General features: G+C 39.0%; 1 protein-coding gene across 1 annotated transcript in view; it reads left to right on the top strand.

The window, feature by feature from the left end:
• The window catches only part of galnt18b (UDP-N-acetyl-alpha-D-galactosamine:polypeptide N-acetylgalactosaminyltransferase 18b), a 78,031-nt gene extending 50,674 nt beyond the window's left edge, over positions 1-27,357 (top strand). The window contains exons 5-11 of the mRNA XM_020661052.3: positions 1,770-1,967; positions 2,214-2,328; positions 14,780-14,965; positions 18,362-18,499; positions 21,354-21,449; positions 24,097-24,261; positions 26,640-27,357. Coding sequence (XP_020516708.1) covers positions 1,770-1,967; positions 2,214-2,328; positions 14,780-14,965; positions 18,362-18,499; positions 21,354-21,449; positions 24,097-24,261; positions 26,640-26,786 — 1,045 coding nt within the window. The 3' untranslated portion in view covers positions 26,787-27,357. The remainder of the gene's footprint in view (positions 1-1,769; positions 1,968-2,213; positions 2,329-14,779; positions 14,966-18,361; positions 18,500-21,353; positions 21,450-24,096; positions 24,262-26,639) is intronic.
• The last annotated feature ends 638 nt before the right edge of the window (positions 27,358-27,995 follow it).

Raw genomic sequence — 27,995 nt, 5'->3', positions numbered from 1 at the left:
CATGCACTCTGAATGCGGTCTATGTGGCACACGCACATGTTACCTCCTCTGCTCTTCAGATGCAAAGGGAGCTCAAAAGCCATGGAACTATGAACATAACAGGGTAATGTAAACTTGGAGCCATCTGAAGTGAATTGGGTGCAAGAAGGATGCACAGATAAAGCATGAAGGTTGCCAACTCATTTTGTGAAGGTCAAAGCAAGAAGCATGTGGAAAATGTAATATCTAAAGACTCAATAGGATCAAATGGGGAACCACAGAGAGCATCAAGCACTAAAGCTAAATCCTATTAGGGGACCACAGTCATCAGACGGTGAACTCCTTAAAAACACATGGCCAGAGGGTGTGCACATGGCGTCATCCCATCAAAGCCAACGTGACAGCCAGATATAGCTGCCCTTATCAAGCAATTCCTGAAGGAATGTACAAATTTCCACAATTGATCTCTGAAATGGAAGTGCATTTCGTGAAGAGGAAGCTCACTGCCAGCAGACTGATTGGGTCACTTAAGGGCCACCAGAATCAGGGACATGCCCTGTTGGCATACCCTCTTCAAAACAGGCAGTATCATCTCCACTAGGAGAAAAGCATACACGAGTATGCTGGGCCATCTCACAACCAGTGAGAGACAGTCCAGCGCTTAAAAGCTTGTATGTTTAACAGCCAGAGCCAGCGATCATAGGCGCCATCCGGCCCTATAAGATCAAACAGAAATGCAGTTTGTGTCTCTATTAAAATTATGAGAGGCAGCAGTAAAATACGGACACTCTGCTCTCTGACAGACGGGATCGGCTGGAGACGTGTCCAGATAAGCTGCCAGGAATGGCTCCATAGAGGGAGGGTTAAACAAGCCAGCTCTTTCAGCTCCATCTAAATCCAGACATTGTCAATAGCCATGTGAATAAGGGTAGACAGCCATTTTTTCATCCATCCATTTTCTTGTGCTTATGCAAGGTCAGGTCGCGGTGGCAGTAATCGCAGTAAGTCAACCCAGCAATGTTTTATCGCTCCTCCTGGGGAATTCAAAGGCATTCCCAGACAGGACAAGATATATAATCCCTCAGGGTCTACCCTGCGGTCCCCTCTCAGTTGGATGTGCCCAGAAAACCTCCAAAGAGACACATCCAGGAGGCAACCTAATCAGATGCCCGAATCACCTCAACTGGTTCCTTTCAATGCAAAGTAATAGCTGCTCCACTCTGAGTTCCCCACCGAATGTCCAAGCTCCTCTCCCTATCTTTAAGGCTGAGCCCAGCCACCCTCAAGAGGAAACTCATTTCAGTCCCTTGTATACGCATTCTTATTCTTTTGGTCACTACCATTAGGTAGAGCCACCCATCGATATCACAGGCCATCTGCCTTAAAGACATAAATTGAAGTGTCTTTAGTCAGGCCATGCAAGGGTATGTATGCTGGCATTTATATTTGAGCCACTCTTATCCTTACAGCAGAATGTAAAATGTTTCATCGGTGTGTCATCAATTTTGCATTGCAAAGACATATGTAAGATGCATGTTAAGTAGCATGTCATTGTTCAAGGACTAGGGGGTGGAAATAGTAAAAATATCTCATGTCTGAATACTCCTATGGGGAAAAAACACTTATACTGAATAGGGCTTTGTCATAGTAATACATTTGATTAAACTCATTTTGTTTTATTTTTTCAAATGATTGACCCATACTTGACTCATTGATCAATAAGGCAATGGAAAGAGCTTGTCGAAAACGAATACTCGCAATAAAAGCACTTTTTTTTTCCATGTGTGAAGGGCTGAACCCATTCTTCAGAGAATTAAAGAAGATAGAACCCGAATAATCTCCCCATCCTTTGATAACATCAAGTACGACACGTTTGAGATTGAGGAGTATCCACTGTCCGCCCACGGCTTCGACTGGGAGCTGTGGTGTCGCTACCTCAACCCGCCCAAAACCTGGTGGCACAAGAGTAACAAGAGTGCACCAATCCAGTAAATGAACACTACTGTGTCATTAAGACCTGAATCAAAGAACATTATAGTATTATTTGATGTGTGAAATTAAGTAAAACAAATATCATCCCTGCTAAAAGGGGAATTCATGCAGCATTAATGGACAAATATACTTTGTGCAAGGTCTTTTGTCTTTTCCCCGCTGTTACTATAGCAACAGTGCCACACTAACAAATAACCTGTGCAGAGGAACAAAACTGATCTTCATCATCTCTAATCCCTCAGGAGCCCTGCCCTGATTGGCTGCTTCGTGGTGGACAGGCTGTACTTCGAGGAGATTGGTCTGCTGGATGAGGGGATGGAGGTGTACGGCGGAGAAAATGTAGAGCTGGGCATTAGGGTGAGTAATAACATCTTCACCCCTGGGGACATGGGCCATTGTTCATGCAGGTAATGTGTGGAAAATTAACTGTGATAATGACACTTAATGGCTGTTGAGAGCAAGGTCACAGAAGGCTTCATTGTCTTGTTTTTATATGAAATACTAAACTCGTTGAAAAGTCTCACTTGGCTGAAGTAAAAAATAATTATGAAGAGATGGAGGGGCAGTTACTTAAATGATGAGAGAGCTATGGTGAATGCAGAATATCAGGCCAGTGTGTGTTTTTTTATTTCTGTAAAGGGTCTGTGTTTTGCTTTGTCAAACTGAGGGAGAGCTTGGTGTTGGAGGTGATTGGGTAGTGATGCAAGGTCTTTCAGTCCCCCTCCACAACTCTTTGATTCTGAAAATGCACTGATATTTAACTGAGTTTAAGCGCTGCAAAACTGTATGTACCAAGCAGTGGAAATGCATCATGAACCAGCTTTAAGATTTATTTTTAGGCCTGTTTAGGCTTTTATTATAGAGATAGGACAGTAGATAGAGTCGGAATCAGGGCGATAGAGAGTGGGGAATGACACGTGGCAAAGGAGCCACAGGTCGGATTTGAATCCAAGCTGCTCACTTTGAGGACTGTAGCCTCTGAACATTTGGCGTGCAAACTAACCACTAGGCACCGGGGCCCCTAGAGGTGGGCACAGTTCATTCAAAAATGTAATTTTCAACTCTGTTTGGCTGCAGTTCTTAATTTAGCACTGCAGCTGTTCTTTTGTTATCTACGGCATTAAATAATATTATTCCAGGCATGAAGCACAAATACTGTACTCTAATTGTAGGGGTTTGTGTCTTAGTGTGTTTTGTTTACAGTAAAAATGTTGAATTTAAAAACCTGATCCTTTAAATGTTATACCTTATGTAAGGATGATGATTGCACACTTTGATAGGGACAAGTCAACACAGTGGAGTAATTATTCAGGAGCAAGTCTACCCAGAGCAACTTGTAAAGGCAAAGCCAAAATATTTATACTCTGATTAATTCCTAAGACTGAATGATCACCTCAAACTCCTTGGGATCTCTCTGAAGCACATGTGGGAGCTGCAGCACTCAAAATCATTGTTATTGTTGGCAGTGGTGTGTTAAGAGATGTCGACAGTGTTTGTAGCTGTATTGTGTTCCTCTCACTGTGCTGTACCTGGAGTAATTTTCAGACCATCTCCAGCTCTCACTTGGATGAAAATTGGTTGTCGTTTATTCAGTTCAGCAGCGACTACAAACAGATGGGTGTGAGAAAGAACAAAGCATCTATAGGGAAGGCTAATGATAGCACACATTTACTGTACAAAGTCCCTAATGTAGCTATCAACATGTTCAAAACCAAAGAAGAAGCAGGTGAGAGCTTCTTCTCTCTTATTCTTACAAGATTTCTCTGCTGGAGAGTAGTGAAAGAATCTTACAAAAAGGCATCAAATAGGAAAAAAATTGTCCTTGCTAATGTTGACAGGAGATCAGTCGAGTGAGTCGTTTTCCTGCAGAAGTGGCATGCATTTAAAATCTCTGGGTCTGATAATAGCCCTGCTGATTGCTTTATAGCTGGACACATTGCTGATCTTATCATAACTTGGGTCCTCTCTCTGTAAATAAACAGTTTGATAAATCTTTTGAGGTTCATTGCTCTGTGTCTTAGTTTGGACTCCAGCATTACACTCAATTTTGTTTACTCGGTTGCTTGTGTAAGACTGACTGTGCTCGCCCTTGCCTGGAGGTTAATGTAGTCTGGAGTTCAGTAAAGCTTTTGAAACAGAGGTTGACATAGTGAGCCTAGAGATACAGGACTGCAGGACCTTGGCTCGGCCCCAGATTAGCAGTCCCATAGAGCCAAAGTAGGGACTGTCTGCCTGCCTTTCTGTCTGTCTGTCTGCCTTTCTGTCTGTCTGTCTGTCTGTCTGTCTGTCTGTCCGCCTGGCTGCAGCATATTGGTCATGCCTCTGGACCACCTGCCAGCACACAGACAGGCTACTGACGGATCCTCAGAGACACACTCAAACCAGGCCAGCAGCTCCAGGCTTTGGCTGAGGCTTGAAAGGGATGTCCTGTGCAGAGTGAGGGAGAAATGAACCGCTGCTTTCACAGTCACATTCTGTCACTGGGAGGTGGCTGCAAACTATATTATTATATTCTATAGTGTGGTGATGCATGAGGATTATCATCCTAATCCTGCATAATGACACACATGAAATATGTATTTTATGTGTCTGTGTCTGCAACTGCAGGAATGTGTCTGTGCACACAATGCATTCCATTTCCTTTAAAATAATTTGTGTTGAAGGAGAGACTTTTATCTTGAGTCTAACATTATCTTTTCTTATATAGCACTTACGTTTCATGCATTTTACCATGCTTAAAATGCAGCAATGGAAAACATAGATACAAGTGGCAGTTTCAGTAAGCAATGCAGTTATTGCAGGTGCATTTCAAATGTGTATGTGAAACAAATATCATACATAGAGCAAACAGTTGAAAGTAAATAGGTAAAAAAAAACTAAATAAAACAATCATACAATTATTTAAAGCAGCTTTTAAAATATGTCTTCCAAGCAGTATATGGTGTATTTCTAATATTCACAGTTTAGTTTCTCTATATATTTCATGGACTAAATATTAATCAATCAGTCAGACATTGTTTGTAAAGCCCTTTCACAGAATTTAACACAAAGTGTGTTTTAAAAAAGAAAAATGTGAATGTTGAATCCCAAAAATGGCCCACTGTCTAATCTGCATTTTGGGTGGAAGGTAATCTTTAAAATCAGTGCCTTTGTGTGCTGGTCATTGCACTAGTTGGAAGTAAACAGAAAGTGCTGGCAGGGTTTAATTACTCCTGAAAAAATAGCCAGTGGCGGTCATACAAAATAGACAGTGTCCCCTCATTTGCCATAATAGGATTCAAACTAGTCACCTGAGACGCAAAAACATTTGCATTCTCATGTTTCGTAAACCATGATGGACCCAAATATCCTTGTATCATTGTCAGTTATTGGGCCTTGTTTGTGTCTGTCATTGCTGTAACGCTGGCAGCCTCCACACATAAACCAGCTGGTTGATTTGTCTTTAGGCGAGTGTTTGAGCAGGAAGTTCTTTTACAAACTGGAGGACTAACATTCTTACTGACTTTACTTCTCCTCTTTTAGACTTGTGCTTTAATCCAAAGTGAGTTATGGTCTTACTATCTGTTATGTCTTGCAATAAATTATTGAGAGGTAAACCTTGAAAGTGTGAGTCCTTGTCCACTAAACACAGAGTTAGAGCTACTAAGCTGTGGCCTTTCACATCTGTCTCACAAAACTGGCTGACTGTTTAGGCTTGGTGTAACAATGTGTTGATTTGGTTTTTTGGGTTGCTTTATAGATGTGCAGCAGACCTGAAATATTGTTTTTTCTGTGGTGTGATCCTTCAAGTCTGACTGGACGGTGGCAAATTGAATGCAGCTCTGAAACTGAATAATAATACAAATGATTTCCCAAAACACCTGTGAATACTGGGTGCAATGCCAGTGAAACCAGCCTGCAGCCATGTATCACAGAGAGAACAAAGCAGACATCATCACTCTTCGGCTGTGCCAGGAAGGTTGTGTTGAGAAATGAGGATCATTGATGAAAAACAATTATGGCTGGTTTTGTGCACAGTATTTATGGTAGTGTCAATAAAACAAAATTACTGTCATAATAACTATTACCACATTAGAGTTCAGCCAAAAATGCAGGCGGTAATTTATATTCAGTAAACAATGTGTTGTCATATCTTTATGTCCATTTTAAAAAGCAAGTTTAAAGCAAGCAAGAAATACATTTTATCTTTATAGCGCCTTTCTAAATGCTGAAAGACAAGAATCACATTAAAAGGAATGCAAAGCACATAGAGTACAAGGGAAGAGTACAGACAACACATACATGTAGAGCACAGCACACGAGAATAAACTGCATGTCGTTTATAAGATTGAAAGTATATGTAATGATGTTTACCATCTCTGATTCATCATTTACAATGAATCACCAAGAGTCTAAGTTCATTGCCCTGAATCAGCCCAGCTAGCAGACAGCTAACGACCCCCATCTGTCAGTCAAAGCAGCAATGCCCTTAATTAATTAATGCTTAAATGTGAGCAATATTATCATTTTTAATTGATAGTTTAAAAATACTATCCCTGTACAGTTGTTGTGAACTGGGGAAATGAGCTGTAGCTCTAAACAGTTTCTGCATCAGGCTGTTAACATGTTTATTTCAGCTTTAAATATAAGGCTGAGTAGGAATGGACTCGCTTTTAGCAGGTCACTAGTTTCCTTCCAGGATATTCAGGAGTGTTTGGGACTTTTGGTAACAAAGAAAAGTTCAGCCTCAGTGGTTGCCACTTGCTTAATATGCAACATTTAATATTATAATCTTTATAGAACATGTCAACTTAATTTTAGCTGTAAGTCTTAAATTCTGTATCTTATTTTTAATTACCTTTTTTTTTGGAAAGCACATGAAGCCAAAACAAAGCATATTGATTCTGCTTTTACAGGAACAATGAATAAATGGCTGACAGTCTCAGGCATTGTTTTATTTATGTCTTGTCATGAGAGCACTGAACATAAAGTTGCATTTAAATGTGTTTTTAATGAGTCAGTTTTGTCATTGCTAATTTGTCTTTCTCCATCACTTCAATGATACATACAGTTCTTTGTAATATATACTAGATGAATCTTGTATTTTTTGCTATAATGATTCAGTGTGTACCTGTTAGTCCAGCTCTGATTGAGTTTGATGACCCCTGTACTGCTGAAAACGTATGGGAGCCCACCACATAATCTCAAACCAACAGGACAATCAGTGAGAATGACTTCTGTCTGACAGAGGTGATATGGGCCGTAATAAATGTAGCACAGATTTATGAAAGATAAAATCTACATAGTTAATTGTATTAAATGCTGTTTTAACCTTACTGAAATCTCCAAAGAATAACAGAATATCTTCTGAACAGCAGCATTATTTCACAGATAAATATATTTATAAAGTATGACTAACAAATAATGTCATCATACAAATGTAAGACATTATTTTGGTTCTTAAAAAGGCAAAAACACATTTTTTTGTTTTAACATAGTTCTTGATGCGGTTGATTTTTGAACAAGCAGAGACTGATGTTGGGAGCTCAACTGTTCGTACTGCCACTGGGGTATAAAATGCTAAAGAAATCTTAGAGGCGTCTGGAGCAACAACAAACCTCATCCGGGAAAGTAAGACTTCCTTCCTGTGCATTCTTGTTGCCCTGATCCAAAGACAGTAATACACAGTAGGAGCGGAGGACTTTGGGAGGCTGCAGCAGAGAGGATGAGTTGTGGTTGCAGAGTTTTTTAAGATACCCTCCAGATTAGAGATTCACGAGCACAGGGTGAATACAAAAGCTCTAACATGGAGATGACGGATCAGATTTGACAGATCTGGTAGAAAATGCACATTGCAATGTGATATAACACTTTTTTCCCTGAGCTATTATTCATGGGTGCATTTTGTCCTGTTAAATCAAGTGTGCTGTGATATAAAGTTGAAAACGCCTTGATTTGCATATTCATCCTCTCAAATATATAGCAAGGCCAAAAAATGCTCAAGAAGGAAGACTTTAATTAGACACATCTGTTGTAGCCAGTGATTTAAAAACTCTTACAGAAACAGATTTCGATAGATATGATGTGAAAAATAAGACGAAGAAGCCAGCAGAATGAGGCGGGTTAGACATTAACAGTCCCTGGATAATAACTCCTCAGCATCTCTTGCCTTCTAGAAAAAGAAAAAAACCCATGTTCTTCATTAGACAGGATGTGGTGGTAAAGAGGTACATTAATAATGCAACGACACGACTCGTCACATGCTGTCTGCATGGATTGCTGCAGCAATGTCTCCTTCAAATTTCATTTATATGCATTTATTCTTCATTAGCCATTTATGTTCAAAGGCAGCATTCAGAGCCAAGTGACGGTCAGATTGTTGCTGAGTAGTTTTACTCTCTACTGTAGACTGTGTTGTCTTTAAGGCTTTTAAACACAGGTCTATGGTGCGTTACTTCTCTATAAAAGCAATTTAACCATGACAGGGCTGTACTGATAGGGTCACTGTGCTTCGGCACCATGAGCTATCTAGGGAGTGGTGGCACCACCGCAGAACAGGCGCAGGATGTTAAAATAATGAGGGAGTGATTGGATTTTAAAACTTATTTTGCAGTTGAATGACTGTTTATCCCTGAGGAATAATTAATGATCATACTTAGCGAGAGGAACGCTAATAAATCCTGAACACCTCCTATTATTTTTCTCATCAAAGTCTTCATTTATTAGATTGAACATATGATTCTGGTGTCTGTTTTACTGCAGACAGTTAACAGTTTGTTTCAAAGAAGAGGGTTGGGTGGTCAATCCTGAAAGGAATCCATGGTTTAGTTGAGAGGAACAGTGATGGAGATGTATGTTGGTTTTCAGGACAGTCTGTAAGAGAGGAAAGGAGACATACTCCACTTTTCAGACTGAAAACTGTCAGAGTTGATTCACATAGTAGACACTCTAAGCCAATTGTCTGCACTGACTCTGTGCCCTGGGCAGCAAAAGAGGGCGCTCAGATTTACCTTAAAAGAAAGTCTGTGCTTTGATGTGAAGGGCTTTATTATCACAAAACAGTGAGGAAATGTGAAATGGATGCAGTGGTGGAAATATTAGGGTGTCTTTTAAAGCCAGTTATGTTTTCTGGAGGATGGGAGAGGTGAGGTGCACAGTGCACAGAGATGAAAGAAGATTGCTTCAGATGCCCTGACACGAAAAACAGGAAATTCCAAAAGCAGCATAATAAATCAGAGGAATATACGGTCTAAAAGTTCCTGAGGTGCATCTCATCTTGACAGGAGGTTATAAAAGATGGGTGCTTCCTTTGCCGATGCATCTCTTTAATAAGTTTGACAGCTTTAAATGACAAAGTGTCACCGCACATCACATCACAAACTGTCAGGATGTTTGTAACGTCAGCTATTCTAAGTTTAAAGAACAACGGATATTTTTGTCATATGCATAATCTTTTTTAGATTCCAGTTTGCAAAACACATTTCATCAGAATTTTTGCCTTGCTTAGAGCTCAGCCGAAAGTATACTCTGTATACCTCACATCTCGTTTATTTAACATTGTCTCATCCAGAAAAGTGCTGACCGAGAGGAGAGCAGTGTTAGAAAAGCTTTATTTCCTGGTGTATCCTGCATGAAGACAGAAGCTGTGCTTTTGTCATACCCTCACATCTAGTGCTATTCAAATGTTTGTCAGCCTTTATTAAGATTCATGATGTTTATCATGAAAATACATCCTACCCCATCATATCTCTACCTCCAGCCTGCAGTGATGACTCATGGCATGACTGATGCATGAACTCACGGTTTTTCAGATCTCCGTCTGCTCAGCTCCATAAATGGAACATTTCATCTGTCTCTCTCTCTCGCTCTCTCTCTCTCGCTCTCTCTCTCTCGCTCTCTCTCTCTCTCTCTCGCTCTCTCTCTCTCTCTCCCTCTCTCTCTCTCTCTCTCTATCTCTCTCTCTCTCCCTCTCTCTCTCTCTCTCTCTCTCTCTCTCTCTCTATATCTCTCTCTCTCTCCCTCCCTCTCTCTCTCTCTCTCTCTCTCTCTGTGTCTCTCTCTCTCTCCCTCTCTCTCTCTCTCTCTCTCTGTGTCTATCTCTCTCTCTCTCCCTCTCTCTCTCTCTCTCTCTCTCTCTCTCTCTCTCTCTCTCTCTCTCTCTGTGTGTGTCTCTCTCTCTCTCTCTCGCTCTCTCTCTCTCTCTCTCTGTCTCTGTGTCTCTCTCTCTCTCTCTCTCTCTCTCTCTCTCTGTGTCTCTCTCTCTCTCTCTATCTCTCTCTCTCTCTATCTCTCTCTCTCTCCCTCTCTCTCTCTCTCTATCTCTCTCTCTCTCCCTCTCTCTCTCTTTCCCTCTCTTGTTCCCACTTTAGTTCATTATCAATAACAACATCAACACTTCAGGAGTTCATTTGTATTTTAAACGCATGACTTACAGACCTACTGAAATAGCGTGATAAAATCATAATAATAGCATAACAGGTTATAACTATGTTGTAACAACATTTGTAAATATAGAGGTGGGGCGCAATGTAACTTTATACAATAGACTTTTGCATTGTAACAGTTAAATAATAGACAAAAATATTCAACAGGAAAAAAGTGTATCTTATTATTTAGGCTATATATGAATGAGGTGGAAGGAATAGCTTTTTTGTCGAGTTCCATCCCTTTAGTAACTGATGCTATGCAATATACAGCATGCAGTTTACAACGATAAAGGGGACAGAGTTGCCACTTGGATCGTGAATAGTTTTAAGTACTGAGCCTTTTAAAACAGAAGTGAACAAAAGTTGCTTCTTTAGCTGACTGTCAGCCTTAGTCTTTATTGGTTCAAACCAATGGACTAAGTAAAGGCAAGTGTTGCTACCACCTGTATGTCTTCACATGTCTTTTTGTAATGCCTACTAATGCTACATTGAGTGTCTTAATACTTCACGCGTATGCTTATTTAAAAGGCTAATCTTGGGCTGCTTCCATCTTTTTTTCTATCTTTGATCATAATGACATTTGAATATGTGTAAATTCACTGCCTCTCTTGGAAATAAAGAACTTAAAAATAGCGTACCAGAAAAGTTTTGCATCCAGCAAAGAAGAGACTGAGTTCATAAAAGAGCAGCAGAGAAATGTTTAAGACATGTGAGATGTTTGAGACATTTCAGAAATGTCCTGATCCTATTTTGGTTGTGAATCTTGGGAGTGACAACAGGAAGCTGCTGCTCTTTGTGAACAAGAAAAGCACAAACATGTGACAGACAATGTTTCCATGCCTGCAGGGTGTGACTGCTGCTTAACACTATTAAATAGATATAGGTTGTTGTACTTGAAGGCAGCACGTCATACACAAACTGGAGGTTGCAAAAAGTTCATAAGATTATAGAGCACACTGACAATCCAATCATTAAGCTTAAAAACTGTATTTTCTGTATTTTGACTTGATATGTTGACGCAACGCAAAACTGTTATCATGTTAATGCTTTAAATCCTCAAAGCCTTGGTGAAATAACCTTGTGAGTACTGCCATCAAAATCCACTTAATCCACGAGACACTCTGCTTGTGTAACTGGCACCAGTGTGCATAGAAAAAGGAATGAAGCACTTCTACTCACATTACATTTACATTAAAGATATTTAGCTCTTGCTCTTATCCAAAGCTAATTATGATGAGGGCAGCAATAAAATTAGCTTAGACTCTGTCTGATGGTGCCCTGATAATAGATCTGAGAAAACAATTTTATATTATGACACGACTTCTCTGCCAAAAAAGTTCTATAAAAAAAAAAAAATTATAGAAAGAAAGAGTGAGATGGGAGGAGGCTCAGATTCAGACAGCAGCATATTTGCAGGCGGATGTGGCAGTGAGAGGCGAGTGGGGGAGCGTGGGACGTGAGATATTTCTGCAGGGGATGAGTTTTAAGTTTGAAGGGAGTGGTTGTGTCGTCCTGACTGAGATTGTTCCCTCGCTGCTGAATCAGGGAGACTTTCTGGAGTGAGGTCCTGACTTTTAATAAAAAGTGGACTCAAAAATCGACTAAAGTTAGTGGCTGCTTTGATTTGTTTTGAGGCAGTGTGGCCAAAGTATAACACCTATTATTTTTGTATGACAGTGACCAAGTGACAGAAGGTTTTAAAATCTGATTGCTATTTATATTTAACAGCTTTTTGACAGCACAGAGCTGGAGAAAAGGATCACACCACCATATCTGTGTAAATGCAAATTTCCAGTGTGACGAAACAGATTTCATGAGTCACTATACAAATTACATGGTGGGTTTGATCATTCAAGGAGGAGTGAGCCATTAGAAACACTCAAATGTATTTAAAGGTCGTGTTTTGAATACAATACAATGAAGGTTCTCAGATTAATTGAGGAGTCAGACCTCTGTCTTGACAGTAATGACCCATTTCTTGTGATTAATTTGGGAAAAAAAGCAGCAGATAATTAGTGGTTTCCTACAGTGGGCGTCATAGGGGCTGAATGCAGAGGCATTATTTTCATTATCTTAAAGAAGAGCTGACACTGAAGAATGGGAGGGATCCTATGAGCTGTAATTAAAACAGTTTATGAAAGTCTTTGCTTAAATCTCTTGATGTTCTCCTGTGCTTTTTCAGTCAAGTCATGTTTTTGGATGTTTTGTGAATACGCAATTGATTATTTTTGTTGTAGATTTCATTAAATCTTTAGATTTTTTTTTTTTTTTGCCTATTTGTTTTCAATGGATAGGGCAGCTGAAGAGAGACACAGGAAATGTTGGGAGAAGAGAATCGGGGATGACATGCAGCAAAGGGCCAAGGTCGGATTGGAACCCATGGCCGCTGTGAAGAGAACTACAGCCTCTGTACGTGGGGCGCGCGACAGAACTGCTAGGCAATCAGCGCCCGAGAATCTGTTGATTTTTTTATCTAAGCTTGCAGCACCCCTCAAGAAATGGAAAATTTTGTAGACTGACTAAAATAAATTATATTTACATTTATCAGATGTGTTAGATGAAAATCTTTTTAAACCAAAAGTAAACATTATTAAAAGAACAGAAGCTTGAGCCATCAATATTTTTGTTCGTTTTGTTTAAAAATAACCTCAATTGTACAAAAACATAAAGCATTTGCACTAACTGGTTTTCTTGGTCCAAAGACTGGACTGTTGATTGGACGGTGGGTTTGGTTGTGTCTTCAACAACATATTTTCTGTTAAAATGCACATGAATGGAGCACCAGTGCCTAGTGGTTTGTTTATACGCACCATGTGCGGAGGGTGTAGTCCTCAGGCGTGGTTCAAGTACGACCTGTGGCTCCTTGCCTGCATGTAATTCCCCACTCTCTCTCTCTCCTCTCCAAAGTCATTAAAGCCAACCTCACTCTAAATCTTTTATAAATGCACATGAATAAGAATATCATGAAAGTTTAAATTTGATGCCAGAAAACCACTGCGGCTTCAACAACCATCCAGTTTCTGTTTTGGTTATTTTTGTTGGATAAAAATGATACATCATGATGATTTTGTACGAAATGCTCAACTTATTACAAGTTGTATACAGTTATTTTTGGGACTTCAAACAGGTTCAGGGTGTGCTGCTGCAGAAGAAAAACCGCACTAACATTGGCATGGCACTGTGATTTGGTTCTCAAATGACAGTGCTGTTGGACGATTTCAGCTTTTTTTCATGCTGAAACTCATTGTGTCCTGGACTAATGTTGAGCTTTATGTGATTTCTGAGCATCTTCACATAATCTTAGCGTGATGTCTCCTTTGATGACCCATCTTCATTGATTTCTATGATTCTGTGATTTGCATTTATACCATATAATTCAGACAAAACTCTGCATTCCCATTTTACTTCCTAATTCCTTGTATTATACATTTTCCTCAAAGCTTTAACTCTCATCAATGTTTTTAAAGTACTCATTACTCAACGATGCACATCTTTTGGTGTTTAATGATATTAAGAACATTTTTTAACAGATTGCCTTATTTGACTGATAGGGTCAATTAAGTCTGTTAAATAATACAGGAAGCAATGTAAACAGAAAAATAAATCAAGTGGGTTTACATAAATTAGCATAATCACAATTATAATCCTTGACTGCATGTTGATTATAAATGTATGGAGAAAAATTTGCATCAGGCTAATTATGTGATAAAGTGGGTTAGCAGGGAGTGTAAAATGACACTCACTGTACTTTTTTTTTTTAAATAACTCATTATTATCGTTATCATTACCTGTCACTATTTCCTGGATGGAGGTCCCACGGTTTGCGCAGATCCCCTCACCAGGGTCTGGAGCCTCCCAGAGGTCTTCATTATGTCAGAGAGGAGTTAGTGCCACTGGCTCTTACTCATCGGGCTTCTCCTCCTGTGTACTGGGACATTAATGTTTTCCACCACGGGGACTCCCTCCTCACAGTTGAGGACACAGTTGGCTGCAGAGGTAATGAATAGTCCCTGCCTGTAGCCCCAGTCCTGCTTCAAGCCGCCCAGAATGAAACAGTCACTGCCCATTTCTGTGAGGAAATCCTCTGAACTTCTCTCTAACCTGAGAAACAGCATAATGAGAACAGAGGTACCTGCACTTAAGAAGGAACAAAAAAGACTGAACAAATTTACACATTTATACTTTTTGTAGAACCTTAGCCGCACAGGGACTTTGGCTTTTCTGAAACTTTTCGCTTTCCACTTCAGAAATGGTTTCAGTTTTTTACAGAAATAAGGAGATTCTAGACCTGTGGTTTGACCACAACTGAAATACTTCAACTCATAAGATGAAGAAGAGTCACTGCTCGTACTATAACGTATAAATGTTTCTCCTTTCTTTGTGTTTGTAATGTTGGAATGCAGGTGTGGCAGTGTGGCGGCAGTGTCGAGGTCCTGCCTTGTGCTCGTATTGCCCACATAGAGCGCGCTCACAAACCCTACACGGAGGACCTGACGACTCACGTGAGGAGAAACGCCCTCAGAGTGGCAGAAGTTTGGATGGATGAGTTTAAGAGCCACGTGTACATGGCCTGGAATATTCCAATGGAGGTGAATGATCATGTCATTACAATATTTTCTGATAAACAAAACTTTGAGATCATACTTTAATGAACTTGGCATGTTGATGAATCTCAGCATGCAGAGTAGATATTTCAGTGATTAACGATCATAATAAGATTTCAGGTGTCTTTATTGGTACCTACAATTGTTAAGTTGTTGTTCAGATGAAAGATTAAACATTCAATAGATAAAAACAGCACATTTCAGCTTTAAATAATCAAAGGATGTCCAGACAAAGTGCTCATACAAAATTCTATGTTTTGCACTGACATCACAATACATTCAAGTCGTAAACAATACTAGGATGTAATTGTTTGTTTATTAGAGATTACTCACTCTCTGTGCCATGTTGGAATATGAAACAAAACAGAAAATAATCAAAAAGAAAATAACAAAGAAATAAATGAAAATCTGGTAGAAATCTAGGATTGGCTTAGCCTTTGCAGAACAGTCACTCTTGTGTTCATTTAAATGTAATTACTTTGAGGAAAATCGACCTCTCTTGGGCTTATTTGACATTATTATCTTAAATACATGATTTTAGCATTTGACCTTCTACCAGATGGGTTTATTCCCAATGAACAGTTCTAATCCTTTTCTTTGTCAATTAGTCAAAACCTAAAGCTGTTTAACGGAAGAAGATAAAAGACGTACACCCCTGAAAAGGCTTGCCTGTTTTCCGTAATGCAGAGCCGGATCATAAGCTCCTTCCTTCCTATGTGTTGTATCGTTGAGATGAAACTGTGAATACTTTAAAAATCAGTACATATAATAAGGTGTTTCATTCGTCAAATGTCACATGTCAGCTAAGAAGCTGGCTCCAGCCTGCACTGACAGATACTGTTGAGACATCATATAAAGATAAAAGAGAAGAAAACACCTCTGCATTAGTATCACAAGTCAGAATAACACAGTACAGGTGTCACTGTATCAGTAATAGCACAACACAGAATATTATAATCTTGATTATTTGTCCCATCCCTAATGCAGACACGTCATCAAGAAGCTTTTTCAAAGGGTTTCCTGTTTGGAGGATTTGTCGTTGCAACCTTTATGTTATAATCCCCGGGGAACATTCATACTGACGTCTCAAGTCAGGTGTGGAAAAGAATCATGCACAATCACACAAACATGAATATAGAAAGCATCATGATAAACACACAGGACAAACAGGCAGCTCCATTGTGCATCCACCTAATCTAAATGTGACAACGTTGAGTGTGATCTGTTATCAACTGTGCTCGTCTCATCGCAGATGTTTGGTTGAATCAGCTCCTGACACACCACAAAGCTCAGTTGAAATGATTTCTCGTCACATACATAATAGACTGAATTAAATACATGCAACAGAATAAATACATACTAAATATGAATCATCCAAATAGTATTAACATAAGTTAGCAGTTAAGAAATAACAGAAAAGAGGGACCATTTAAAAGAAACAAGCTGTATTACAGCTGAAATATTGGGAACAAACGATAACTTATATAAAAACAACATAGACAAAAAAGGTACATAATTCAATTATTTCAATGTTGTATTAATTATGTAGAAATACTAACTATTTAGTCTTTTAAATATCTCCATGATTTAAAAGACTGAATGAAGACATCCACAGTGTCCACAACTGTTAAAGCACAAAATATCTCTTTGCAGATTCACAGTGAATCCAAATGATGCAAACTGTATATGCTGCCGGCTGTCTTGTATTTTAATAGTTGAACCAGTGTTTTTACTTTGGATTAAATGTTTTTATTTGATCTTCATTTGGGATTCAGTAAATTAAAGTAAATAATTGCACTATGTCGTCTCATGTTAAATCTAGCACCCCTCAAAGGCGAAGTCAAATGTTTGTTCACTGAAGCTTTTTTTCTCCTCCTGCATAATCAGTTTGAATATGTAAATCCACGTTATGAATAGATGAACATCTGCGGGCAATTCATTCAGTCAATAATGAGGCATTTAACAGAGTCTGGACTCAAGAAGCATGAAATTTAGCCGCAGCTTTAGCCCAATGAATTATCCACAAAACAAAATATATATATATGTGTTAATCTGAAGATGTAAAACAAACCGAGTACTGTTGTTTATGTCTGCACCCATCTGAGTTCACTTTTTGATGTTTTTGCGCACCAGAGAGCCCTGTCAACTTTTCGACCCTCCAGAGCTTTTGCGTTATTAAAGAGAGGCGTCAATGATGTTTGAGGACAACATGAGCCAGATGATGACATGCAATGAGAAAAAAATCACATGAACATAACGTAAAGATACTGCAGTACTTAAAGGCACAGTATAATCAGCAAGTCAAAGTCTTATTATGAATAAAATATCCCTGTAACTGGTACTGTCTAGACGTTATTAGACTGTTACTGACACATTGTAGGCCACTGTTACTGTTGTAGATGTTTTACAGTAAATTACAGTAAAGGTTGTTTGTTCAGTGGTTTCCAATGTATGGCTCTAACCCTGCAAATGGTCACAAAATAAATCTGAGGGGTCATATGATGGTTGAACAGAGAGAATTGAATGAAAAACCCCACATACAACAACATTACAACAAACATCTTTAATCTTCATGTATACCTGTTCTTTTGTTACTTTTAAGGGTCTAAAAAATGTTATTTCTGTAGTTTCTTTTTATTAGATCCACTCAGGAAACATTCTCTTTTACAGGTCTATGAACACATGAAATTGTAACATGTAACACATAAAAATGTACACGTTTCTAGTGAGATGATGTTCATGACAAGTAAGAGTCAGGTAACTAAACCTCTGAACACATCAGAAAGCATTCCATTACAGTCCCTCAGGTAAATGAGTAATATTGGGGTTATTGTAGATGTAATCTATTTTTCTATTGTAGTCATCAAATCTTGCCTTACTTGGTGCTTTAATGATTGGTTACTTGTACAATTCTATATAAATATGTTGGAGGGCTGTGGTTTAATACAAACAATGCATTGTATCTCTGTAGTACATGTACTCATGTCTCTCAATCAAGATTAAAATGGAAGTTTTGTAAAAAATAAAAACCTGAAAAAACATCCCAAATAGGGACAGTACATCTGTGTGCGTGTGTGCGCATGCATGTGCATGTGCATATGTGTGTGTGTGATGTGGCAGCTGGAGCTGCACAGTGATTTCCAAGGCAGAACTGGACAAAAATCAAACCCAGTAGAAGCTTTTCAAATACACAACAAATGGCTTCACACTGCTCCTCAATGGCCCATTATCTGATCTGCCTCTCCACAAGCCACGGTTAATCAATTTTATGCTTTGTGTTTGTCGCTGTGTTCCTCTGTGTGTGTGTGTGTGTGCGTGTGTGTGTGTGTGTGTGTGTGTGTGTGTGTGGTTTTGTGTGTGTGTCTGTTTGCTTGGACCCAGGACTCTGGGATTGATATCGGCGATATCAGCGAGAGGAAGGCTCTGAGGAAGAGGCTGCGGTGTAAAACTTTCCGATGGTATCTGGTCAACATCTACCCTGAGATGAGGATGTACAGCGACACCATCGCCTACGGAGTGGTAAGCCTCATCCTCCATCTTCATCTCAGTTTCATTTCAGCGCCGGAAAGAAAAAAAAAGCCAAAAACAAGTCAAGACAACAAGGCTTAGCAAATAATTGTAATCCCCTGTGTTGGGATGCGGATGGCTGCTGTCAAGAGCACAAACAGTTCACAAAGAGGAGGGTTTGCTGTAGAGACTCGAGCTCTTTCTTTCTCTTCTCAGAAGGCACTAAACATATTTATTTTGTTGAAGAAAGGTGGAAAAAATAAGGCTCTCCTCTGGAGTAAAAAGCCTTTAAGCAGTTAGATACTTTAAAGTGAAAATGCTAAAAAAAAACAAAAGACACAAATATGTTAAAAAACAAGTTGCAACATGCTGCAGCTAGACCAGCCCTCTCCAGGGTTTCATTAATCATCTTGTCAAAACCCGGGCTCAGTGAGTTGGACAAACAGGGAGAGCACACAGTGTTAAAGTTATTTAAGCGATAGTTCATGGAAAAATAAGGCAAAAACATCCTCATAAAAGAATGTGCAGGCTGTAGATAAGTGGTGAATGCAATGGTGAATGTGTGTGGTGCTATGAAGGCAAAACAAAGACCACAGACCAAATTTAGTGTTGACTAGAGAGAGAAAGAGAGAGAGACTGAAAGACTGAGAAGCCAGCTTAAATACTGAGGCCCAGCCTTACCCAGGTGCATGACATCAATTTACCGGCTCTGCCCTTTACTACCTGAAGGCAACCTGAGTGGAGAGAGATACAAGGCTACAGGAGGAGCACTGACACAGCAGGGGTTGTCACAATCTTAATACATTTCGATACATAGATGATGTTATACATTCATTGACTTTAAATATGGATGCAATTTAAACCTGCCACAGTTTTGCAGCAACATTTTGTTACAGTTAGAGAAGCCAAAAAGAAAAAACTGCACATGCTGGCAGTGTTCTTGTTGTTCTCAAACAGCTTCCTTTCCATGGTCCTCCCACCTCACGTCACTGTGCTGCACCCTAACACACATTGACACACAGACCACAGTGTAATGGCACGGCTTTCTATGTTGTCTGGATGCTGAATTTTTTTTCTTGTACAAATTGACGAATGGGGAAAGGATGTCACGAGGAAATAGGCCGGCCTCATTACATTCACTTCTGCAAGGTAGTCGACCTCATTATTCTATGTTTGCGACATGCATTTGATGGGCGAGTCAGTGGTTGGAGGAGTCAATAGATGCCACCAGAATGGCTGATAAATTGAGTTTACATTGCAGAAGAATGTGTTTTTTATATTTTATTCTCACCTTCTCTTTGTCAATGAGGGTAGCTTCATCTGTGAATCTCGGTGTTTAAAGGGCTAAACCTTTGTTAGAGCACTACAATCAAGATAGATATGTCACATTAAAGACACTTAATACTGTTTAACTCTGACTTTAAGCTCATGTTTATTTCCCACAGTGGGTCCCTGTTGTCTCGTGTTTCTTTCAGTAGAAATAATTTGGTCCTGAGACAGGGCACTGGACCATGTTGTTCCTGTGGATTTTCTGATTATCAGATATGAGTCGACTTCTCCTGAGCCAATGGGAAGCTGAATCATCTCTCGCTGTGTTCTCCTGATCTCACATCTTAACTTAATTCTCCCCCCACACAAACCAGCATCTCCACAGCTGCCTTCGGTACAGATTTGTGTCTTGCAATCAGGCAGACCTTTGTCATGATGCACATGAATAACCCTATGGCTCGGCTTCACAGTCTGAGTAATGTTCATCAAGCCTAACGCTTCTTATTTACATTTTTATAAAGATGAATGGATCATGGACGGTTGTAAAGTATGATTCAGGTTCTTGGATGATTCAATCCGCTCAGGCCGAGTGTCTTCTGTATTTTCTGTGTATATTTAATATTTACATTCTGTTTATTGAGAATAACAGAGGCAAGGTGATGATGATGGAAGATGGCTTATTTTCCTTCCAACATATAGCCTGTCCTCTCATACAAAATTGTAGATACATTTTTATATAATCACAGTGAGCACTGCAGCAAGCAGTGCTTAATGCTTGGATAATAGTTTCTTTCCCCTGAGAGAGAAATAATGTACTTCTACATTTATTTAAAAGAAGGGAGCAAAACCTTTCCAGTACAGAAAGGTGTCTTACCCTCACATAACACTTTCAAATTTCCTTCTCCAATCAGGATGGCTGTTTTCAGTTGTCTTATTACATAAACGTATAAAACAGAAAAATGAATCTTAAGAATTACCATCATTGGAAATATAATGTACAGAAAGGACCTTATATACAACATAGAAATCATAACAACCATTGTTTGAAATCTTTATTCTTTACCTACAAACAAGGAAATGGTTGAATATCAATTTTCCAACACAAAGGTTATTGCTTATTAAATCAGCTTCCCTCTGATTGGAGCGGTGTTGGAGGATGTTACCTTTCGTAGCGGATCATAACTATATGAGTATGTAAAATATAAGGCAACGAACAAAACTAACAAAATACTTCATAATCAATTCCAAAACACACAGGGAATCATTGTGGTTGTAATAAACAGGAGATATACGACCTTTAATTGCAGTCATCTTAAAACCCAGGCAGCAACATTCTCAATTTACAGTTTATGGCTTTTGGCAGTCCATGCTTTTGGTCTTATTTTCAAAGCAAGATGACTGAAAATCCTTTGAGTGTAGTCCTCCCTCTGTTTCCTTTCATGTATTTGCTTTGTTTGTACATTAAGGGATTAATTGTAATGTATATTGTTGTGAAATTGAAATTCACACTGAGTAGCATAGAATAAATACTTAGTGAGGTTCAAAATGTCATGTGTACAACGCTCTTTTTTTAATTGTGTGTGTCTCTTAATGTCAGCTGAAAAACTCTCTGAAGATCGAGCTGTGTCTGGACCAGGGGCCTGACAACGACAATGTGCCCATCCTGTACCTCTGTCATGGGATGACACCTCAGGTACCAGCACCATCTCGCTCTCTCTGTCTGTCTGTCTCTCTCTCTCTCTCTCTCTCTCTCTCTCTCTTCTTTTTTCTCTGCAAGACTGTTTCATGCAGCATGTAGCATAAAGCCAGATTTAATACATCACCTCTCTATTTTATCTCCATCTTGGGTTCTTCTGACTCAATAAAACCTGCTCCATCTGGAAGAAAAATAATCTCCCCTTCCTTTGCCTTCGCATTGGATCAAACTCACAAGCTTTTCCTCATAAAACGGGATCAGGTTTCCTTTTTTGCACTTTACAGAAACAGACCTCAATGTTGTTAAATACATATAAAACGCATCTCCTATTTTTCATGCCCTTTCCTTAGGCATCAAGAATAAAATGCCATGTTACTGACAAAACAACAAGTTATATTGTGCCTGAACATTTGTCTCTGTCTCCGGATTTCTTCTAAATGTTTACTTTCTTATTTTCCATGAACATTAAAAGATTAAAGAGCAAAACCATTTCAGATCCACTGTGATACCCCTCTATTTTACTGTCACATGTTTTCACTCAGTCTCTTCAAGTGATGTCTTTGGACTGCTTGTCCAGGATATATTTCAGCCCCAGTAACTGGGCCTTCAAGTGTCTTCAAATGTTAGCATAGTCTGATTATCACTTACTTTCTCCTGGCTCTTTCAGCTCCTATCGATCTCTCCGTCCCATTATGTCTAAACAGACTGCTTTCAGAGATTGTTTAACCTTGCTGTGGCAGCTGAAAACTTGTCTTATGGAGTGAGACTTGATCTCACATTATCCCTCTCAATTTGAATGAATCTATTGGACATTTCACACTTATTACGCCTCTATTGACATTTGCACCACAGCGCAAATTAAAACTGATTCAGGAGAAAGCTGTATAATCTTGTAACGCCTTTTCTTTTTTAAAAACCCATACGATAAACTTCTAGAGCCCTTTCTGGGACCTAAATAACTCTAAAGCATTCTTATTATAAATCTGTAATTCACTATAGCTCTCTGTTAATCCTGGCATATCAAACAACAGATTGGAGCAGCTCCAGCATTTCTAATGAGATTAGGGATATCTGCAAGACAAATCCAGTTTGCTCTATTTTAGTGTTTGCATGTTACGTCATGGAGAGGAATTATTCCCTCTATAATAATACATGGAAATAGAAGGGTTTGAATGTTTGCTGTTTTCTGTCAAAACAAGGTTTTGCAGGTGCCAGCTATATGTTTCACTGTTTTGCTTTGGCAGAGATATCCTTTGTATTGCAGGTGTTGTGATAAATGCTACATCAGTGCACATGCATGAAAGGAGTCAGAAATACAAAGTTTACAATCCAGCACAGGTCTGACTTTACAAGAGCATGTTGTCAGTTACCGTACAATTCAGCATTTCAGCACAAGCGATGATAAAACATTCCGACTTAAGCTCAGTAACAATAGAAACCAGAGCTACATAACGTCTGGCAGTCTGAGCTGCTCCAAAAAGTGAGCAGCACAGATTTTTTAAAATCACACTAGTCACTGTTTAATTTCTGTTGTGAAGGCGGCAGGAGGCCTTTTTTGGATAAGAGTAAAAAGCGAACAAGCTGCAGAAGTCGCAAACATGGCCAAGATGATTTATTTAGAAAGAAGAAATGATCTTGGAGTGCAAATAGTGGTGCAGAATTAGACATGTTAGATGTTCTGCTCCAAAACATGTTTACTCTGATGTGAATCTTAACTCCCCCATTCACCACTGATGTCTTAACCATTTTGTTTGAAGCAACTTGCTTGTCGCACGTTTTTAAACAATTTCTGCTGCTCAAGTTGAAGCTCAGGCACAAAGTTTTTTCTTCAAGTCGTCTCGGGTCATACAGTTTGGGAGCCACTAGTTGATGATTGATTGTCATCAATCAGTCAGTCATTGGTTCAACTATTCAAAATGTAGGCGTGTTGAAAGAGCAAATCAAATCAAGTTTACTTAAGTAGAGCACATAAACCTTAAAGCTGCACTGAAGGGCAGCACTGATATAAATGTACTTACACATTAGTAAGTTACACCAATGAGTAATCCAATATGAGCATTCATTCCTTTGTATTTATTTTCTATGTTTACTACACAAAACTAACAGCAGAAGACTTTGACTTCTGCTTCATTTGTCTGTCTGTAAATGTGTTCAATAGATTGTCTTTTTTGCTCTCTCTCTTCCAACTTGTGTTTATACCACTAAGCCTTTCCTTTCTGAAAAACAAAACATGCCTCTGCTGTAAATGATTTGGGGATTTTGTGAGGTTAATGTAAAAAAACAACTGCCTGCAAAAGAAACACAATCTAGGCAGGATTTCATCAGCCAGGGCACAATTAGTCTCATTGTCTCCCAATTCCTGATTTAATTATCAGTACTGTCTTTTAATATATTTTTTTTGTCTTTCCTCATTCTCATTTTAACAGGATAGCTTTACTCATGTTTAATGTATGTGAATAACACTTATATAGAGATTTTATCATATCCAAACAACAAAGAGCAAGCCTATTTCCTGCACAGTTTATTACTTACTTGGTTAAATACAAGCTCTAGAATAGTTGTTATTAAATGTCATTCCCCGCATGTCTTAAGATACAGCGAAGCACTTCACAGTTTGTTTGAAGTTGGATGTTCTTTCTTGTAGAATGTGTACTACACAAGTACTCAGCAGCTCCACATTGGGCTCCTCAGTCCCACCGTCGACGACGACGACAACAAGTGCCTGGTGGATGTGAACAGCAGACCGCGCCTCATTGAGTGCAGCTATGCTGCAGCCAAACGCATGAAGCTCCACTGGCTCTTTTCTCAGGTAACAACTAATGACACACACCCCACACATGGTCAGGAAACACAAGGCTCAAGAACACACGTTTTCTATTCTTTAGTCTGAGTAGTTTGTAGGAGAGGTTTGAGGTAGGAGAAAATAACAACTGTGGAGGCTGCTTTTTAATCATGCAAGTGGTTTAATTTACTATTTGACTGGATTTTCACTCAATCTTGCAGATCATTTAGTGACGAACACTCATTGAAACTTAATGATTGTCTTTATTCATTAGCGGCTCCGTGCTGCACAGAGTCTTTAAACAGAACAGGCAGTAACCTTAAAACAGCCCATAACAGCGGCTGAATTGGATTAACTGCATGCTTTGATTTGGGCTCAAAAGGCCTCATATTATTGTATGCTTTGCTGTCAGTGCAGCAGTAATTAAAAACTCTGCTTCTTGTTCAGCCAAATATGTATTAAAATCAAAATGTTTTCTATAACAAGAACAATATTCCTGACACTTGTGGATGGCTGCTGCCAGTGTGTCCATGTCAGGTATCCTCAAACTGAACTTTGAGAGGTCATTTTAGTTAATTCAGTAAGTTGAACAGGGACATATCAGATGGACTGGAGCATATCATGACTGAAATATGCACATATGCAAATTGTCAAGCAAAGATGAACCTATCAGCAGAGCCGAGAGGTATCACAATATGTTCATTTAAGAGATAACATGCATTACTGTTCATTGTTTTGAAAGTTGCATTAACCTGCTATGCTCTTGAAAATGACTTAGCTATTCCTTTATGTGTTGAAGATCTAAAATGTGAGCTTGCATGTAAAGATGAGTCATTTGTTGGCAGGTGCTGATATCTATGATTAGAAAACAAGTGCACATCAGTAGGAGGGACTGCATGACTTTGTTTTGATTGTTCCTTTATGTCAGTGTGTGTGGGTGATTCCTTTTTATTTCCCAGGAACAAACACCTATTGTTCTGTATATAGCATAGTAAATCCAATATTTAACATAGCATCCCACATGCCACAAGTTCACATATACATTCATCATCCTGACTCCCGGGGGCTTTTTTTTAACAAGCAGCAGCAGGATAACTTGGGTGAGTTGAGGGGCTTGAGGTTTAAAACTTGACCTTGTTCCAGGCCTTTGAATCACTTCCCACATGTTTGTATTCTTTATTCTATTTTTATCTTTTAATTGTGTTTGGCTAAAGGACTACAGTTTCCTCTGGTTTGAGAAACAACTGGACTGATAAAACAGAAGCTTCCTCTCCCTGCCAAAAGAGACAGAACTCTATTCTGTACTTTTCTTATATTGTGTCTTATATCTGCTCAATGTCATGTCTTTTAAAGCTCATAATGTTATTAATGCTTTGCTTTTAACTCTGTAAAGCACTTTGAATTGCTTTATGTATGAATGGTGCTCTATAAATAAACCTGCCTTGCCTTTGCATGGAATGTAATAATCTGTTATTTTTACCTGGAAAAATAAGCTTCAGTGCTTTTATGGGCTGTTTCAGGATCTCAGTAAATGGTGGTCCATAAATGTCCACTTTCAGTAGTTATAACCAATCTGTTATCAATAAAAAAAAGTGACTCCTGGACCTCACAGACGGACCAAACGACTGTGTAAATACAGACAGAATAATTCATTTCACGGTCTGTACAACCAGTCCAATCCTTTGGTCTTTTCCTCCCACATCCCTCTGCTTTCCTCTTATAGCTTTGGAAAGAGCTCTCTCTTCACAGCTGTCTCCACGCAGTATTGACTGTTGAAGACCTCCTCTTCAGTCACTTGCCCTTGCTCGACCATGACGCTGTAATGAGAAAATCCTGTCTCGTTTCTTTAGGATGTGCTAGAATTTTTGGGAGGGCTTTTATGCGCTCTCTTTTTAACAGAATGGGGAAACTGCTGTTGGACATAACTTTCTTTTTGCGCTAAAGGATTTGTTCTTCCTTCAGGCATAACTCTCATCTTAAAACATTTAATAATTTATTTTTAAAATAACGCAATAGCTGTGAAACTAATGATGCAGTTCTACAGTCCCTAATGCCTTTGTTTCAGCCTCTCTTCCTCCACAAAACCAGATGGTTTTTTTCTGGTGTGTTTTATGTTTCATATTTTTCTCTATGATTGTTCTCACTTATTATATTCTCAAAACCTTAGCCTTGCTAGGGAGATTGCTAATGACTTCACTGGCAATTACCTTGTTTTGTTTTTTACCTTCAAGCCATGGTGATGCTATCAACAGGGTAGTGTAAAAATCAGCCAAAACGCTCAGAGCTTTTCAGCAGCTCACATCTGCGCGTGTTCACAGCAGTGTTTATTTAAAGTTCTATTGAGCACACAAATTGTGTTCCTGCTGCACAGCTCAATTTTAACCATCCTGCTTTTATCTTTTCAGGGAGGATCCATTCAGAACAGGAAATCAAAGAGATGCCTAGAGCTTGTGGCGAGCACTGACAATGAGTTTGGCTACCAACTGGCTCTGCAGAAATGCACTGGACAGAAATGGTTCATCACAAATGTTCTGTTTAGCGGCTCTTTATGATCGACTGCTGAAAAGGACGCTGCAGTGAAAAGCACACAGGAATGGAAATATGAGTGGGTACTTTTATGTTCACGTGTAAGTGCAAGATGTTGTTTTTTTTAGCGTGTGAAAGGATTTGAAGGAGGAGTCCACAGAAGAGTGGGCACAGTTTGACATCATTTGCGACTCCACAGTGTCCTCTGATGAGCAGTCGACATCACATCGTAAATGTTAAACATTTTATGTTGCCTACAGGATCAGCCATAGTTGGCCAATATTTTGCAGGTTTGACGTATAATATATTTAGTATATTTTGTGGTAAATCTGGTACAGTCAGATATTGGTTGACTAAAAAGAAGTATTGGGTCCAATATGTTTTCTACTGATCATTACTGCTACTGTGTAGCAAGCTTTCTCAATCTGTTTCTGCTGTAATTATTTGATTTTAATGTCTCAGGTTTCTAGGTTTATTATGGGGTTCAGCTGTACAGATGTGGGGCAAGGTGGGATACATCAGAAAATGATTATTTTCTAAGTGTAAATATTTGAAATATTTGTAATAAGTAACAGTAAAACCTGTTGTAACTACTGAGTACAATTGTCCTTTTTTCCCTTCTGTGATCAAACACATAGCATCACCCTTTAGTTAAAAAATAAAAGGACTTGATTCCACAAATACCAAACCAATTTTTAATTGTGAAGAATGTCTGTATTACAAAAGCTTTGTAATGCTCTTCAGCTAAAGAAAATCATGCAAATAGAAAAAACACCAGCAAAGGTAAAAAAAAAGAAGCTGTTCACCAATTAGACAACACGGATTCGGCAAAATGAAATACACTGCTAGGTCAGGCAACTGTTGCCATGGTTTGTGGCTCATGGAGAAACGTTCAGGCACGCCAGTGAATGTAGGTCACGTGTGTTTTAGCAGAACTTGCGGGCGAACAATAAGGTATTGTATTTTGAAGCAACTTGCACAGAAAAGAAATATGAAGCATAAAAACGGGTAGAATGTGAGAAATAACATGGCCTGTTTGATCAGATAGAAAAAATAAAACAGAGGCTTAACTGTTCAAATCAGAGACATCTAGGACAAAGGAATAAAATGCTGTCTAGACATGTAGTTAACATTGCACATGCTGTGTTAGCCTTTTCATTATATATGCTAAAGATTACGATGAGATTACTGATATTACAATTTGAATACTAGACTGTTACTAACTGTGGAAGGAT

This window comes from Labrus bergylta, chromosome 3 (genome assembly GCF_963930695.1).
Source record: "Labrus bergylta chromosome 3, fLabBer1.1, whole genome shotgun sequence".
NCBI classification, from domain to species: domain Eukaryota; kingdom Metazoa; phylum Chordata; class Actinopteri; order Labriformes; family Labridae; genus Labrus; species Labrus bergylta.
Note: the sequence above shows the minus strand (reverse complement) of the source record. Positions and strands in the feature narration are given on the sequence as shown.